The sequence below is a fragment of the Pseudophryne corroboree genome, chromosome 5 (assembly GCF_028390025.1).
Source record: "Pseudophryne corroboree isolate aPseCor3 chromosome 5, aPseCor3.hap2, whole genome shotgun sequence".
Lineage (NCBI taxonomy): Eukaryota > Metazoa > Chordata > Amphibia > Anura > Myobatrachidae > Pseudophryne > Pseudophryne corroboree.
In genome coordinates, this window is record NC_086448.1 from 693,416,560 (window position 1) to 693,432,775 (window position 16,216).

A 16,216-nucleotide genomic window follows, 5' to 3' on the forward strand; every position below is an offset into this window, starting at 1 on the left:
ATATACTGAATACTCTTGTGATACGTCTTACGCCCCCTGTGGGACCTCATGTGCCTTTGCAGCCACATATTGTCCCTGTAGTTAATCCGCCCTGAGCGGACACTCTGTCTTCCCAGATACAACAATTAAATCAATCTTCGGTGAGACAAAAGTCTACCCCATGTCCCTCTGGGGTCAAGGGGTCATTTAAACAGGCCGCTTCCTCCTCACAATCCACTAATATTTCAGATAATTCTTCTGATGAGGATGGGGAATATACTGATCCGTCAGATACTGATACAGTTGCTTCTGACGAGGAACCTACAACTCAGGTTGATGTTTCTGACCTAGTGGAGGCTATTAAGCTAATTCTACAAATTGATGATGAGGTAGATCCCACTACTGCTTCTAATAAACCTGATAAGTTCAAACGTCAGAAGGTTGCTAAAGTAGTCTGACCATTTAATCGACATACATCAGGAATCCTGGTCTTCTCCAGGAAACACATTCTCCCTGTCTAAGAAGATGCTAGCTCGTTATCCTATCCCTGCGGAGTTGAGTAACAAGTGGGAAAATCCACCACCGGTGGACTCTCATGTCACCCATCTTGTGGTGTCATCTACTCTGCCTGTCAACACTGTCACCTCACTGAAGGAACCGACGGATAAGCGTGTGGCGGGATGCCTGAAGTCTATTTACTCCCTTAACGGTACTGTACATAGACCCACTATAGCAGCCTCCTGGGCCGCAAAAGGAATTGAAGCATGGGTTCAGGCATTAGAGGATGAACTACCTCAGGATATTTCTGACACTGCCAGACAATATCTGTCTCATATTACCACCGCCTCCCACTATATTCAGGAGGCGTCCTCTGAGGCAGCTGTAATGGCTGCCAAGGCGTCTACTATGTCTATACTGGCTTGCCGAATTCTGTGGTTGAGGTCCTGGTAGGTGGACCTAGACTCTAAAAAGACCTTGGAGGTGCTCCCTTTTAAGGGAGACATCCTATTTGTGGAAGATCTAAACAAGATTGTGACTGACTTGGCGACTGCTAAGACTGCGTTTCTCCCAAGTATTAATCCTTCTGCACCGAGGGCTAAGAGTACCACTTTTCATTCCTTTCGACCACCAGGCAAAGCAAAGGGTCAGGCGTACCCGAGACAAGCTCATGCTTCCAAAACCACTAAGCCCAAACCTAAACAATCCTGGGCTGCCCATCAGCCTGCTTCCAAACAAGACAAGCCTGCTGCATGACGGGTCGGGCCTCCATCTGGGGGATCCCAGGGTGGGAGGCCGACTTCTGCAATTCGCTCAGGTCTGGTTAAGGACCACTTCAGACGCCTAGGTGCGGGAAGTTGTTTCTCATGGGTACACTGTCTCTTTCAAGAGACGTCCCCCCTCGCCAGTTTGGCACGACGGTTATTCCTTCGGACCCGTAGAGGGCACAAGCTCTACACCTGGTTGTGTGAACCCCCCTGGACACAGGAGTGGTAGTGCTGGTACCTCTGTCCCAGAGAGGTAGGGGATACTATTCAACTGACCCTGTTTCTAGTCCCAAAACCCAATGGGTCCTTCGGCCTATACTCAACCGGTGGCTCATTAACTGGAAAAAGTCCTCATTGGTCCCTGCTTGGAGCATGGTGCACCTGGGGGCACTGTTGGACACACACAGCCAAAGACTGTTTCTATCTCCAGAGAAGGTCCTGAAACATCAGGACAGGATCTGATACTTCCTTTCTCGCCCAAGAGTGTCGATACACTCAGCGATGCAAGTACTAGGCCTCATGGTGTCTGCTTTCGACATGGTAGAGTACGCTCAATTTCATTTGCGCCCTCTGCAGAGGTTAATCCTTTCTAAGTGGGATGGCCTGTCTCATCGGATCAGGTCTCAAATGCTCTCCTTGACTCCGGAGGTTCATTTGGCACTGAGCTGGTGGCTACAGGACCAACAGTTGAGCAGGGGCCATCCCTTCTGGATCCCCATCTGGGACCTACTGACTACGGATGCCAGTCTGAGGGGTTGGGGCGCAGTGCTAGAGCAACACTCTCTCCAGGGTCGGTGGACCAAAGAGGAATCTCTCCTCCCGGTAAACATTCTGGAATTGTGGGCAGTGTTCAATGCTTTGACTCTTGCCCTGCCTCTGATACGGGTGTAGTATGTGTTGCCGGCGGTCGGGCTCCAGGCGACCAGCATACCGGCGCCTGAATCCCGACCGCCGGCATACCGACAGCTGGGTGAGCGCAAATGAGCCCCTTGTGGGCGAGCGCAAATGAGCCCCTTGTGGACTTGCTGTGCTCGCCACGCTGCGGGCACAGTGGTGCACTACGCACACCATGCTATCTATTCTCCTTCCAGGGGGGTCGTGGACCCCCAAGAGGGATAAAATCTGACGGTATGGCGGCGGTCAGGATTCCGGTGCCGGTATGGTGGTCGTCAGGATCCCGGCAACCTGAAGACCACCTCTTTGATCCAGAACAGTCCTGTTCAAGTACAATCAGACAACGCCACCACGGTGGCATACATAAACCATCAAGGCGGCACTCAAAGCCACATGACAATGATGGAAGTTTCAAAAATCCTTCATTGGGCGGAACACCATCTGCCAGCAATATCGGCAGTGTTCATTCCCGGGGTCCTCAACTGGGAAGCAAATTTCCTCAGTCGTCAGGACATTCACGCCGGACAGTGGAGTCTCCATCAGGAAGTGTTTCAACTCCTAGTGGACAAGTGGGGCCTACCAGGTGTAGACCTGATGGCATCTCAACGCAATCACAAGGTTCCTGTATGTGAAAAAAGCATAAATGCTACTTTAATACAAAACGTTGAGGAGAAAACTGAGGCCCTTTGGGTCACCACAGAAACCGGGGAGAAGGACATTATTCGCATTGGGGTGAACTATAGACCACCAGGCCAGGGGCAGGATTTGGACAGGACCTATTGTTGGACATCTCTAAAATGGCTTTAAAGGGAGAAGTCATAATCATGGGAGACTTTAATTTACCTGATGTAAATTGGGAGGGGTCCTTTGCAAGTTCAGCTACAAGTGGCACATTTTTTAAATCCTTACAGGGAGCATCTCTCAAGCAATTGGTGAGGGAGCCCACTCGCAAAGACTCAATATTAGATTTAATTCTAACAAATGGTGACAGAATATCAGACATATATGTGGGTGAGCACCTGGGTTCCAGTGATCATCAAGCAGTATGGTTTAGTATAAAGACAGGATCCAACTCCTGTCACACAAAAACAAAGCTGTTGGATTTTAGAAATGCTGGCTTTGCAAAAATGGGGAGATGTTTAACTGATTCATTGGTGGACTGGAGGAACTTGGAAGGGGTGCAGGAGAGGTGGGAAAAACTGAAAAGTGCAATACTAAGGGCAACAGACCTTTGTATCAAAAGGGTTAGGAAAAGCACCAGGAAAAGGAAGCCAGTGTGGTTCACAAAAGAAGTATCAACTAGTGTGAAAGCAAAAAAGATGGCTTTTAGGAAATACAAACAGACTCAAAATAATAATGACAAAGAGGTGTATCTTGACAGACAGAAGGATGCTAAGAAAGTGATCAGATGTGCAAAGGCAGAAGCTGAGGAGAAAATGGCCCAGTCAATAGATAAAGGGGGCAAAACTTTTTTTAAGTATATAACTGAAAGGAGAAAATCAAATGGAGGAATAATAAGACTTAAGACAGTGAGAGTGAGAATTTGGTGGAGGGAGACAAGACAATAGCAGATCACCTAAATAATTATTTTTGCTCAGTATTTACTACAGAAGGAGAAGGGAAGGGACCAGAGTTAAGTTGCAAGGACATTCATAAAAATAAGGTAGATGAAAGTACATTTACAGAGGAGAAGGTCCTAACTGAACTTTCAAAACTAAAAGTGGATAAATCAATGGGGCCAGATGGGATACACCCAAGGATACTAAAAGAGCTAAAAGATGTGCTGGGGGCGCCATTAACAGAATTATTTAACCAGTCACTAAATACAGGTGCCATTCCAGAGGACTGGAAAAGAGCAAACGTAGTTCCACTGTACAAAAGTGGAAGCAAGGAAGAAGCAAGTAACTAGCAAGTAACTACAGACCAGTAAGGCTTACATCAGTAGTAGAGAAAGTAATGGAAAAACTACTGAAAGAAAGAGTTGTGGAATATCTTAAATCAAACAACTTACAGGAACCAAAACAGCATGGATTTACTGGTGGGAGATCATGCCAAACAAATCTTATTGACTTTTTTGATTCTGTGATGAAAATAATAGACCAAGGGGGAGCTGTAGATGTAGCATATCTAGACTTTAGTAAGGCATTTGACACTGTCCCACATCGCAGACTGCTGAATAAACTTGAAAGTGTGGGGGTGGATTATAAAATAGTTAAATGGATAAGAAACTGGTTGCAGGATAGGAAACAAACAGTTGTAGTAAATGGAGTGCAATCTATGGAGGGAAATGTTACCAGTGGAGTACCCCAGGGATCTGTACTCGGACCAGTTCTCTTTAATATCTTTGTTGGTGACATTGCAAATGGTATTGAAGGGAAAGTATGCCTTTTTGCAGATGACACAAAGATATGCAACAGGGTAGACACACCAGGAGGGGTAAAACAAATGATTGATGACCTAGCTAGACTTGAAAAATGGTCAAGAACATGGCAACTACAGTTTAATGCTAAAAAATGCAAAATCATGCACTTGGGTCTCAAAAACCCAAAGGCTAAATATAGTATCAAGGGTACTATAATGGAAACTACTGAGGAGGAAAGGGATTTAGGAGTCACTATTTCAAGCGACTTAAATTCAGGAAAGCAATGCAACAAAGCAATGAGAAAGGCAAGTCAGATGCTTGGTTGCATAGGAAGAGGAATCAGTAGCAGGAAAAGAGAAGTAATAATGCCACTGTATAGGTCATTGGTGCGGCCTCATCTGAAATACTGTGTCCAGTTCTGGAGACCATATCTCCAGAAGGATATAAATACATTAGAGAGTGTACAAAGAAGGGCAACTAAAATGGGGCTAAAAGATCTTAACATGTATAGTATGGAGGAGAGAAGGGAAAGGGGGGACATGATAGAAACTTTCAAATATACCAACGCTTTTAACAAAGTTCAGGAGGGAAACATTCTTCAAAGGAAGAGACTTATTAGAACTCGAGGACATACACTGAAACTGGAGGGAGGCAGGTTCAGGGGAAATTTAAGGAAAAATTACTTCACAGAAAGGGTAGTGGATAAGTGGAATAGCCTCCCATCAGAGGTGGTAGAGGCTAAGACTGTAGAGCAATTTAAACATGCTTGGGATAGGCATATGAATTTCCTTACAAAGAATTAAGGTTCAAAAAGGGTTGAGATTACCTAAAGGATAAAAAGTAAAAGGGGCAGACTAGATGGGCCAAGTGGTTCTTATCTGCCATCAAATTCTATGTTTCTATGTTTCCTGTCTTCGGAACAAGGACAAGGGATCCTCAAGTAGCATTCGTGGATGCACTGGCAATTCCATGGACCTTTCGGCTGCATACGTGTTCCGTAGTGCACTGGGTAGGAGTGACACTGGAGAGAAGTTCAAGGAAGAATACTACTCCTGGTCGCTCCAGCGTGGCCCAGACGGCATTGGTTCTCAGACCTGCAGGGTCTATCGATCGAGCGTCTTGTTCTACTTCCTCAACACCCAGACCTCCTCGCTCAGGGCGCTTGTGTCTACCTGGACCTGGCCAGACTGGCTTTGACGGCGTGGCTCTTGAAGCTTCACTCCTGAGGGCCAAAGGATTCTCCGAGGCAGTTATCCAAACTAGGCTGAAGGCCCGCAAACCAGCTTATGCACGGATTTATTACAGGGTCTGGAATTCTTGCTTCACCTGGTATGCTGCTAAGAATTACGATGCATACAAATTCAGAACTTCCAGACTTTTGGCTTTTCTGCAACAAGGCCTAGACTTAGGCCTTTGTCTGCCCTCCCTCAAGGTTCATATTTCTACCTTGTCGGTGTGGTTTCAGAGAAAGATTGCGTTTATTCCTGACGTTCATACTGTCACTCAGGGTGTTTTATGGATTCAGCCTCCCTCTGTCCCTCCTGTGGCTCCATGTAGTCTGTCTGTTGTCTTGAATGCCCTACAAGAGTCTCCATTTGAACCTCTTGATTGTGTTTCTGCTGGCTATTGCCTTTGCTAGGAGGGTGTCGGACTTAGGCGCCTTGTCCTGTCATCCACCCTTTCTGATTTTTGACCGTGAACGGGCAGTTCTTAGAACTCGTTCGGGTTATCTACCTAAGGTGGTGTCATCTTTCCATCTTAACCAAGAAATTGTGGTTCCAGCCATCATCTCTTCTGGTTTTTCCTCCAAAGAGCGGTCTTTGGATGTGGTACGGGCTCTCCGTATTTACGTGGAGACGACTGCCTCTCTCAGGAGATCAGATACCCTTTTTGTACTTTTTGGTTTTCACAAACGTGGCTGGCCTGCGAATAAGCAATCCTTGGCCAGATGGATTAGAATGGTGATTGCACAAGCATATGCACAAGCTGGTCTTCCAGTTCCTGCTGCTATCAAAGCCCATTCTACATGATCTGTTGGATCTTCTTGGGCGGCCCGCCAAGGCGTGTCCGCTGACCAATTGTGCAAGGTGGCTATGTGGTCCTCAGTGAACATGTTCATTAGGTTTTATGCCTTTGATACTTCTGCCTCCCAGGATGCTTCCTTTGGACGCCGGGTTGTTGTGCCCGCTATGGTGCATCCCCTACCATGAGGAACTGCTTTAGGACATCCCCGATGTATTCCCTGTGGAACACAGTATACCCCGCTGCAGAAAAGGAGATTTATTGTAGACTTACCATAGTTAAATCTTTCTGCGAGGTACACTGGGTTCCACAGGGCACCCACCCTAATGCACTTAGCTTCTCTGGGTTTGTATGGCATTAGCCGCTGGTCCCTTCTCCTGTTGTGAGAATGTGGTTCTATGTGACTAACATATGTCTTCTCTTTTACCTGCTACTGCATTGGACTGGTTAAAGTAACTGAGCTCCAGTGTCCGGAGGCAGGGTTATAGAGGAGGCCATGCAATGCATCCTGGGAACAGTCAAAGCTTTAGCCTGTTGGTGCCTCTGGATCAAGATCCAACTCTACATCCCAGATGTATTCCCTGTGGAACCCAGTGTACCTCGCAGAAAGAGATTTAACTATGGTAAGTCTACCATAAATCTTCTTATAGTTAAATTGCTCCAGCCTCTTACTTCTGACAGTCATGCTGTGAGATCATAAGTCAGAAGGTTGACTATCAACCGGTGTGTGTATGATGGTTACGTCTTTGTCGTCAAGCCACAGATCTCAGATGCCTACAGTGGGAGTGCTAATACAAATCCCGGCGGCAGTGACATTAGCATATTTTGCACAGCCACAACATACTAAATCGCAGCTGTGATGGCATTTGTGTCCATCTCTGAATAAGGCCCATAGTGCAGGAGCTCAGTGGGGTGTAGAATGTCCCAGTTCCAGCATTGTAACTGTACTGGCACTGTCAATTTCAATCAAAGAATTCTGATGTTATGTCATTTACATTTATTTATTTTCCTTCCCTATTTGTAGATGGCTGTTTCCAACATCAGATATGGAGAAGGTGTTACCAAGGAAGTGGGCATGGTAAGCACAACATACTCTAGTAACAATGCACATAGTAAATAAAATATCGATACTAACATGTTTTGTAGATGTCTTCTTACTGAGGGGCAGATTTATTATGCCCGGTGAAGTGATAAAGAGGAAGGTGATAAATTACCAGCCAATCAGCTCCGTACTGCCATGTTACAGGCTGGGTTTGAAAAATGACAGTTAGGAGCTGACTGGCTAGTCCTTTATCACCTTCCAATTTATCACTTCACCGAGCCTAATAAATCTGCCCCTGAGTACTCCATAGCACAATTAAGGTTGGACTGGCCTGCACGGGTACAGAGAAAGCCCCCAGGTGGGCCCCAATTGTATGGCACCCACCTCCTCCTCTAGGGGTCAGTTCCAGAATGTGCACTTGAATTTTTGCAAGTATATGCAAACAGGATTTCTTTTCCATTATACAGTATGTTTTGGTATATTGCTCCTCTAAAGTACTGAGGGTTTGATGTATCAAGCAGTGACCAATGGAGATGTTGCCCATGGCAACCTATCATTTTATAGAATACAGGTTGAGTATCCCATATCCAAATATTCCGAAATACGGAATATTCCGAAATACGGACTTTTTTGAGTGAGAGTGAGATAGTGAAAACTTTGTTTTCTGATGGCTCAATGTACACAAACTATGTTTAATACACAAAGTTATTAAAAATATTGTATTAAATGACCTTCAGGCTGTGTGTATAATGTGTATATGGAACATAAATGAATTGTGTGAATGTATACACACTTTGTTTAATGCACAAAATTATAAAAAAATATTGGCTAAAATGACCTTCAGGCTGTGTGTATAAGGTGTATATGTAACATAAATGCATTCTGTGCTTAGATTTAGGTCCCATCACCATGATATCTCATTATGGTATGCAATTATTCCAAACTACGGAAAAATCCCATATCCAAAATACCTCTGGTCCCAAGCATTTTGGATAAGGGATACTCAACCTGTATAATTGGTAAATGCTTCCTCAAAGCTGATTGGTTGCTATTGAAACCTCTCCACTAGTCTACTTCTCCACGCTTTTCACTGTTTGATCAACCCCTTAGTCCAGTGGTTTCCAAATGCAGTCTTCAAGGCACCCCAACAGTCCAGATTTTAAGGATATCCATGCTTAGGCACATGTGACTTAGTATCTCCGTCAGTTTGATTATACCATCAGGTTGGGGCTGAGAGACCGGCGGTGGGGATCCCAGAGGCCTTGAAGACCGCTTTTAGAAACCACTGCCGGTAGGCAATGCCGCCAGCTGGAATATCGTCTCACAGGGGTTATTCCCACTTGTGGGTTTCCACGACACCCATAGAGTGGGAATAGTTTCTGCAGCGAGCCACCGTGCCCGCGGCGAGCCACTTGCCGCAAGAGGACTCGTACCGCTCATCCCGATGCCGGCATTCTGGCAGGCGGGATGCTACTGTCGGGATACTGAGAGCCGACATCAATCCGCCGGGAATACATATATATTCCACAGCCATAGTCTATGAAGACTGCACCTAAGGGTATCCTAAAGCAAAATCTTTTTATTGGTTCTTAAAATCGAGTGAAATGTTCATCAGACACAACTGGCAGACACCAGTTGAATCTCAGTGCTGCACTTTGGAGGTTATTCACTCAGAACAAAACGAATACTGCCCAGAGCAATACCAGCTGTGAACATTGAATTGCTTAAGTCCTCATAGATTTCCTGCAAGGTACATGGGTTTGTGGAATAAGGGACGCAAATGTCCGAAAATTGCAAATGAGGTGTGTCCGAAAGATGGTGTTGGTGCACCTGTATATGCAGCCATGCTACGTATGCAGGGGGTCAACCTTAATGTCAAAATTTTGCGATGCGTTCATAATTGAATTGTGATGGCATCGCTGGCGGTGATTAGTATGCTGGGCTGCCTTGCCCTGTGCTGGGCGGCCCCAGCATGCGAGTGCTAGCTGGTTTTCGGGTTTTTTTAAGCAAAACTGCAACTGAAGCTGAATAAGGTCCTAAGATGCCAATGTTTGCGATTAGCAGGAGTTTGCACAGGACGATGGATGAGTAGTTGGGTAGGACATTGGTACTGTGTGTCGCATGCATACCAGTTCGCCAAGTTTTGCAGAGACGTAGAAATATTATTTTCTTTTTGCACAGCGGGTTTATTAAAATTAGATAAAAGGGTTAGAGAGGGCACATTGATAGGGTGCTGTTTTCTTTGTGAAGGGCTCACAATCTCCCATTCTGAAAAGAGCTTAACTTCTTCTTGTCTTGGCCTATATTTTTAATGTTACCTGTTTTACGCCCTCATGTTGTGGAGAAGTGTATTTCTGATTCAGCCCCAGCAATGTAATAAAACATTTGCACACACATAATATTGCCACATGTAATAAATACAGTCCCAGTGTCCTCTCACTGAGTAATGAAAGCCATATATGAAACACAACTGAGCTGTATTTTAGGAGACAAATAATAAAGTTTATTTCATTGAGATATGTAATACTAAAATGTGTGGTTGGACTTTGCTGTTTGGACTTTTGCACAGTGCGTCTGTTCAGATTTCCCCCCCTCTCTCTCTTGAAATAGGTACACTTCTAGTTTGTAGTGGTCTCTCTAGTGCGGAGGGTACATGTGCATCTAGGTGTGGACCACCTGGGTCATTTTAAGGTTTACAACAATTGCCCCTCATTAATGACACATGTACTTAACTTGTCTGCACTGTAAGTTGCATTAAATTGGAAATGTGTACAATGGGGGTCATTCCGACCCGTTCGCACGCAGCAGTTCTTCACTGCGGTGCGAACGGGTCGGAACTGCGCACGCACGTCGTTGCCCAGCGACAGCCGTCGCTGGGCAACGACCAGAAGGGAGAAGAAAGTGATCGCTAGCGCGATCGCAAGAAGATTGACAGCGGGGAGGTGTTCGGGGGCGGATACTCACCGTTTTCCGGGCGTGGAGATCCGAACACAGGCGTGTCCAGGCGTTTGGAGGGCGGATGTCTGACGTCAATCCCGGGACCTTCGTCGCTGGATCCGACGCACAGGGTAAGTAAGTCTGACCATGGACTTGTTTTGCAGGAAACTTTTTTAGCATAGCAGGGCTACACAAGCGATCGCAGCCCTGCTATGCTAAAATACACTCCCCCATAGGCGGCGTCAAGTTGATCGCATGAGCAGCAAAAAGTTGCTACGTGCGATCAACTCTGAATGAGGGCCCATGTTAGTAATTAGCCAAAAAGTCCTTTTGGGCTGAGTAGAAAGGAACATCTACAGCAGGCATGTCCAAACTGCGGCCCTCCAGCTGTTGTGAAACTACACATCCCAGCATGCCCTGACACAGCTTTAGCATTCTCTGACAGCAAAACTGTGTCAGGGCATGCTGGGATATGTAGTTTCACAACAGCTGGAGGGCCGCAGTTTGGACATGCCTGATCTACAGTACCTGATGATATCTCCTCTTTGCAGTCACCTTAAAAATGTAGAAAGCATTTTTCTGACACATATCAAGGAAGGAAATGCCCATTGGTATATCCCTAATAAGACCCACAAAGGTGTAATGAAATGTGCCAAGTCATAATGCCATATTTACTCAGCTGAAACACATTCTCCTATTTGGTTACACCTGTCACTACAATACACAACTACTACTATCCGCAGCTTGTTTAGACAGCTGTAAGGGCTGGACATCGGCAGCCCCTCAGAGGCTTTACTGGACAATACATAGAAACCAAATGATGGGAAAAAAGTGCACCATACCCAAACCTGTTTCCGTGACATAACGTTATCACCGTACACCTCAACAAGTTGGCGATGAATTTAGCTGCTTTGCATTTTAGACACAGAAATCTAATCACATTACGCACCTCAGGGTCTGCCCATGCTTTCGCCAGCCCCGCCATCTTACCCCTGATATTGGGACAGTATGACTGATATGCGGCGCTGTCTAGCGGCTGTGAGGGGAAGCAGTGGTCTGCCTGCTGTGGCCTGGTGGGAAATTAGAATGAGATAGAAGACATTACACTTGTGAGAGGTTTTGTTACCTTACTTGTTGAATCACCCTCGTACTTACAGGATAATACTACAGCTGTGTTTCTGAATGGTAATCTTATTTGTTTTCCTTTAAAGGATTTACAGAATATGCTTGCGAGGAATGTGTGTGTGATGACTGACAAGAATCTGGCCCAGCTTCCACCAGTCAAAGCTGTGATAAATTCACTCACAATGAATGGCATCAACTTCTGCTTGTATGACAACGTTAAAGTGGAGCCGACAGATAAGAGGTAGAGTGACAGACCGAACCGCTAAGTGGACCTAATGCAGAAAGCCACACATAGGCCAGTCCTGCCGCTCCCAGTGCTCACCGGGAGATAGGACCATTGCCCCATTTGGTAACACACGCAGTTCCTGTCCGGCATGCCTGTTGGTGAGCTTCAAAAGTCATCATAGGTCATTATCTGACTGCAATAACCAGCATGTTTAGTGGTGGTACATTGAATTTCAAACTAATTATTATCGGGTATTGTGGTTGTCGGGAAACCGTATCACACCTGTTGTTCACTATCGGCTGGGGTATTGCTAAATGTTTGGTCAGCATTATAAATGTTCCATAACTCAGACTTCTCGCAGTTACTAGACAACACACATATGTAAACATAATATAAAATTACAAATAAAGCAGAATATTGTGATTTACACATTTTTTATACTAAACTGGTCATAATGAACCGCATATTATACAACCACAATAGGTCATACATTATCCTATTTATTCTATAGGTACAGGTAATGTAGTTACATGTATTTAGGGGCAGATTTATAAAAATTTGGAGAGAGATAAAGTTGAGAGGATAAAGGAGATTTATCAAAGCTTGAAAGAGATGAATGGGGCAGATGTACTAAGCCTTGGAGGGAGATAAAGTGGGAAGAAATAAAGTACCAGCCAACCAGCTCCTAACTGCCATGTTAATGGCTGTGTTTGAAAAATGACAGCTAGGAGCTGGTTGGCTGGTACTTTATCTTTGTCTACTTTATCTCTCTCTAAGGCTTAGCTCACATGCCCCAAGGTACTAATTATTCAGCTTCTAACTGTCATATTACAGGATCTGTTTCAAAAATGACAGAAGCTGCTTAGTTGGTGCTTGATCTCTCCACTTTATCTCTCTCCAAACTTTTATAAATCTCCCCCAAAGTTCAGTTGCAACCAATCAGCTGCTTACTGCCATTTTTCAAACACAGCTTGTATAATGACAGTTAGAAGCTTACTGGTTGGTACTTTGTCTCTCTCCAAACTTTGATAACTCTCCCCCTTAGTTTTAATATGCCAATAATATTCCTTTCACACATAAAATCCCAACTTCAACCCGGCTCGTACCCGGGACAGAGAGCACAGGTTGAAGCCAGGGCTACCCTTTTCACATATGGGTGATGACCCAGGTTATTCATGGGTCATCACGCTTCACTCTGGACCCACGTCTTCCAGTGACCCGGTTCTTCTGGCATTCCGTGAGTTCTTGAAGATGATGTCATATCCAAGCAATTCTGTCCCTGGCCAATCAATTTCTTTTAGGCATGACTCAGGTCGTTAAGACCCAAGTCGAACATTTCAAACCTAAGCCGAATTGTTGACCGGGAAAAACCCTTAAGCTGGACCCAGGTCGATGCGCGTTCACATGTCTGAAAGGGGTATAAGTAGTAATATAACTGTTAATAGTAATGCCCAGTAATATATGTTTATTAGTAGAACTATAGGGACTATGTACTAATCCTTGGAGAGAGATAAAGTGGAGAGAGATTTAAGGGGGAGATGTACTAAGCAGTGACTCCGGAATGCCTGCAGCAATTTACACCAAACATGGTACACATATGATTTACAATCTGGGAACAAACACTGTGGTGGTAAGACACCCCTAACACCCCTAGGTGTGAGGCAGCACAGAGTATTTCAGCAGACAGCATAACTCTGGAATGCCTGGTGCAATTTACACCAAGCTTTGTACACAGATGACTTACAATCTGGGAACAAACACTGCGGGGGTAACACACCCCTAGCACCCCTAGGGGTGGGCCAGCAGCACAGACTATATCAGGACATGCATGATATGTCAGTGATGACAGGGCTTCATGTGACAGTGACATGATGTGAGGAGGGGAATGGAGGTAGCTGGAAGCCACATGCTGAGCGTTATATGGGAGGAGCAGCGTCCCCAGCAGCACAGAGTATATTAGGAGTTGCATGATATGTCAGGCAGGACAGGGCTGCATGTGACAGGGGCAGTGACAAGATGTCAGGAGGGGAATGGAGGTAGAACAAAACCCACACACTGAGAGTTATATAGTGGAAGTAGCATGGTCCCCCAGGAGCACAGAGTATATCGGGAGATGCAAAATGTGCTGCGCTATATAAGAAAATGTAAATAAATCGATCATTTCACAGGGGCACTGACATGATGTGAGGAGGGGAATGGAGGCAGTAAGAAGGCACAGACTGAGAGTTGTATAGTGGGAAGAGCAGGGTCCCTTGGGGGACCAAAAAGGGGTCCAGCCACTACACAAAGTGGGTCAGGGAAGCAAGATATGCCTATATACTAGATCTCCAACCAACGTAAATTAACAAATAACTAGAATTCTAATTTACCAACCTCATGCCGTAGCGAAGCACGGGTATTCAGCTAGTTATCTAATATTTATAAAGTGTCAGCTTAGTACTTAGGCCTGTACTGTACATTGAGCCAATTGTAATACAAACATGTAGCATACTATTAAATTTTATTATTAACAGTTTCTTATATAGCGCAGCATATTCCGTTGCGTTTTACAATTAGAACAACAGTAATAGAACAAAACTGAGTAAAAACAGACAGACATAGAGTAGATATAAAAACTGTATTACCTGTGCATACAGGTAACTGTATTACCTGCGAGATAATATAACTAGTGAGATTGGCAAGCCGCTGGTGTTTTGTAGGTGATCCCTCCTACTAGATAACTTATCGAAAATGTGGGTAACACTGCGCCCAGCCCTTGAAGGATGTTCTAAACAGTGTATGTTTTACCTTATTTCTTTGTCATTGAAATCCCCTGTATGTAAAAGTTGTGTGCTGTCTTGATGGTAACTGTACTGTGATATTTGTCTACAGTGTAACAGCTCCAGTGAATGGGATACTTTGTTGCCAAAATGTAGTTTATTAATAAAAGGAGACACAATGCTCCTAAGAAATGGTATAAAAATACAATGACTGCTGTGGTAATTTGTGGAGTATGTCCACACTTCCAATTGTCATAAATCCCAAATAAATGCACTGTAGTCAATCGGAAAAACTGTAGATAGATTGCTGGTAGCCTCCGTATACAGAGCTTTTAGCTCAGGATCGTGCTGGAAAAAGTATATGCAAACTAATCTGTCCATTATAACTGATATAAATGGACATGAAATGCTTGATTGAAAAAATCAACTCCTGAAAAAATGCGGTGGGAGATATATGATCTGGGGGAGCGGCGTCCCATGACCCTCAGGTGCATATAATTACCAGTCTTCCTCGGCGGGGTCCAGAGCGGCCGCTGCTAGTCGCGTCTCCATTCCTCCCTGTCCCGGTCTCTGGCTGATGGCACTGGTGTATGCACTCCTGAGGAACGGAGACATGACTAGAAGCTGCCCCTCCCCCAACCATAGCACCTCCGGACACCCACCCCCACCCGCGTCACCAACGCACCCAAACCTCCCCCACCCGCGTCTTCCACGCACCTTGCGACGGTGTGAAGAGCACCCGAAGGGCGCGATGAGTCACCTAGTACCTGATTATACCACAATGCGATCCACTGTGTAAACACTGTATGTTGTTATTAGGGATGACTTTCTGCAAGTCTGGATCTGTGTATGCTTGTTATCTACTGTCTCAATAAAAAACAATGTTTTAAAAAACAAGAGATGTATTAGTTCTCTTTCCTCTTGTGTTACAGCTTTATGGATGCAATACAGTTTGCCAGGAAAGGGTCATTTGATGCCTATGTTGCTGTTGGAGGTGGCTCTGTGATAGACACCTGTAAGGCTGCTAACCTATATGCTGCTAGCCCAGAGTCTGATTTCCTGGACTATGTTAATGCCCCCATTGGAAAGGGAAAACCAGTGACCGTGACTCTGAAACCCCTCATTGCAGGTAAAAATGTTTGTCCTCATAGTATTTTATTTTCTTCTTATTTTCCCTAAAAGGTAGACTCAGGCTGGACCCTATGGACAAATACAAGTGCAAGTGAATAGCCCATTGTACAACGGATATGATAACAGAGGTACCAGCTTATAAGGAGCTGACACTTGGGTCCTTTTCCTTTCCCAGGTCAATCCTGCAGGGTCAAAGGAAGAGGGTACCTAGTTTGCACACAATAATTAGGTAATGAGGTGCTACTCTGCTTGAGACTTAATACAATATACAGAGGGAAAAAGATGCAGGTGCACTATCTCACACTAGCTCAACCTGTAATAACAAGAGGTATTTAGCATAATCCTGGCCAGGGCTATGAGCTTACCCACCGCACCAAGGTAGCCTCTCATTGGGTAAGTCCCTAACACTAACTGCAGGGGTTCAGGTCCGGGGGGCTGGACACCCCAAAGCCACCAAGCCAGACAACCCCAGGG

The 16,216-nt window shown here is 45.1% G+C and overlaps 1 protein-coding gene across 7 annotated transcripts in view; it reads left to right on the forward strand.

Annotated features, from left to right (window-relative positions):
• The window catches only part of ADHFE1 (alcohol dehydrogenase iron containing 1), a 203,361-nt gene that overhangs the window by 99,423 nt on the left and 87,722 nt on the right, over positions 1-16,216 (forward strand). For 4 of the 7 annotated variants that reach the window (XM_063923836.1, XM_063923837.1, XM_063923833.1 and 1 more), the window contains 2 exons: positions 7,547-7,600; positions 15,544-15,740. In XM_063923836.1, the coding sequence (XP_063779906.1) occupies positions 7,547-7,600; positions 15,544-15,740 (251 nt within the window). Of the gene's footprint in view, positions 1-7,546; positions 7,601-11,712; positions 11,868-15,543; positions 15,741-16,216 lie in introns of all 7 variants that reach the window. The other 3 variants (XM_063923832.1, XM_063923831.1, XM_063923834.1) reach the window with 1 other exon arrangement.